This window comes from Plasmodium reichenowi, chromosome 12, assembly GCF_001601855.1.
Source record: "Plasmodium reichenowi strain SY57 chromosome 12, whole genome shotgun sequence".
Classification (NCBI taxonomy): Eukaryota; Apicomplexa; class Aconoidasida; order Haemosporida; family Plasmodiidae; genus Plasmodium; species Plasmodium reichenowi.
This window is the reverse complement of record NC_033657.1, coordinates 145,058-147,509: the sequence shown is the minus strand read 5'-3', so window position 1 is coordinate 147,509 and position 2,452 is coordinate 145,058. Positions and strand designations below refer to the sequence as shown.

Sequence of the window (2,452 nt, the reverse complement as noted above, 5' to 3'; positions counted from 1 at the left end):
AAAAAAAAAAAAAAAAAAAAAAAAAAAGATAACAAAAAACAAGTATGATTAAAAAGAAAAGAAATTAACAAATAATACATATTTATTTTCTTACAAAAAATTGGTATAGAAACAAAAAAAAGAAATATATATATATATATATATATATATATACATATATTTATACATGTGATGATTATATGAATATATAAAAATAATATATTTTCATAACATTGGTATATCTATTAATGTTTAAAATGGTTTTATTATAATTTTTTGTATTTCAACAAAATTCGAGGGGATATCGTTTTGATCATGTAGAATAGACTTTGGATATAGAAACGCTATTCTACAATTATATTCACTTTTGAAGAAGAATATTTCACCAACAGGAATTGAAATATTGTAAATATTTTTGTTATGTGAATTATTTATTTCTTCTTCTTTCCAAAAGAGGTACCACTTTTCTTTTTCTTTATTTTGTTGTGGTTCATTAATATTCTGATTATGATTATTGTACGTTCTTTCACATCTTAGGCCACTTCCAAAAAAGTCATCTGGGATGCTATCAAAAAAAAATAACATGATATGTAAATAAATATATAAATAAACACAAATATACAAATATATATATATATATATATATATATTTCATTTTATTATTACTCTTCATCTGTCATGGTTAGTTTATCATACGAAATTGGGTCCATGTTTGTTCTTAGATTTTGAAGAAATGGTTTCATCTTTTCAATATTATCACTTGAATAAATATTTCCTTTTCCAAATGTTACTGTTACTTGTATCCGGTTTAGAAGTTTATAGATAGTATCGCTTCTGCAAGAATGAAATGGATATATATATATATATATATATATATTTTCTTTTTTTTTTTTTTTTGCCTTTTCCATGTTATTTCTTTACAGTAATATGTTAGAATCCGGTTTCTGAGATGAAAGAAAATTTCTATTTAAAAAATAATTTTCTGATGTCTTGTAAACTTTGTTGGTATGTAAATCTTTCCACTTATGTATTGATGACTGATCAATTATTATATGTTTATGATGTATCATATTATTATATTTCAATATTCCTTTTGGATATATATTTTTATTTTCTACATTTTGTTCTAGGATTACAAAAAATGTTGGTTTTCTTAAACGAAAATTTGTAGTAGTTATAAAGTATATAATACTTAGAAGAGCAAAAAATGTATTTACTAGGGACCATGTTTTTGTCTTTTTATGTTCACTTGGAGTAATGCAAAAAACAATAGAACCAATAATCCAAAGTATAGGGAACTTACAGATTAAACCCATAAAAAAAAGAATTTGAAGACAACTAGGGTCATCATTTTCATCCTCACTAATATTGATATTGGTATTTATATTTGTTGTATTTCTTGTATGTACTGGTCTAGGACTATTTAATTGTATATTAGCTTCTTGTACTCGTTCTAACCAATACTTTTTAATTTTTTCTTTTATATGGGTAATATGTTCATTTATATATGACGATATCTTATTATATATATTTTTAAAACTAAAGGATAAAATATGTATAGGGTTCTCATAAGAATTACTGTTATCATAATTAATATGAGTATTATTTATATTGTCATTATGTATATTTTCGTTTCTTAAATTATTATTAATAGGATGAAGAGCATTCAAACTACCAACCAAAAAATTATTATTATTATTATTATTATCATTCCATAAAGAATTAATATTTTGTCCTTCTTCATACTCACTTACATTACATAAAAGATCATTTGGATTAAGTTCACTTAAATTTATCATTTGTCTAGATACATGTGTACTAACATTTATATTTTCTCTTGTATTAATATATCCATCCGTATTTCTATTTATGGCGAACACCTCTTCGTTTGATTCTTCTTCTATAATGTCATCCATATGAGTAGATATATTATTATTTATATTATTATTATTATTATTATTATTATTTGAATGAATGTTAGTCATATTATTTTCCATAACATTCAATTCACACATATCATTATCTACATCATTTTCATTTGTTATTGGAGTTCCTTTTTTATCCACAATAATTTTCTTTATCCGGTAAAATATTTTTTTGAACATACCCATTTCATTAGATGAGTCCTCATTATTATTGTCATCATTTTGGCTAGCTGTGGCTTCATTTAAATAAGTATTACTTTGAGTAGTGTCACTCGGTTGGATTATAAGATTATTTTGTACAGTCTCATGAATTTGAAAGGCATGATTAATATTGAATATGTTTTGATCATCTTGACAAAATATTTTATTTTTTTTGTTGTTAATGTTATGATGATTTATTTTTTTGTAATCATTTTTTATATCACTTTGTTGGTTCGTGATATTATTTTGATATATATGATCTTTTTTATTTTTAATATTTTCTTCACCTGTTTGGTTTTTTTTTTTTTTTTTTTTTTTTTTTTTTTTTTCCTTTTTATAAGTATTAC

The 2,452-nt window shown here is 22.4% G+C and overlaps 1 protein-coding gene across 1 annotated transcript; it reads right to left on the bottom strand.

Annotated features, from left to right (window-relative positions):
• Window positions 1-231: 231 nt before the first annotated feature.
• On the bottom strand, window positions 232-2,452 carry PRSY57_1204300 (hypothetical protein; the record flags this gene model as incomplete). Its single annotated transcript, XM_012908473.2, has 3 exons — window positions 232-544; window positions 646-813; window positions 901-2,452. Coding segments are annotated over 3 exons (2,033 nt in total), but the record flags the coding sequence as incomplete, so codon positions are not given.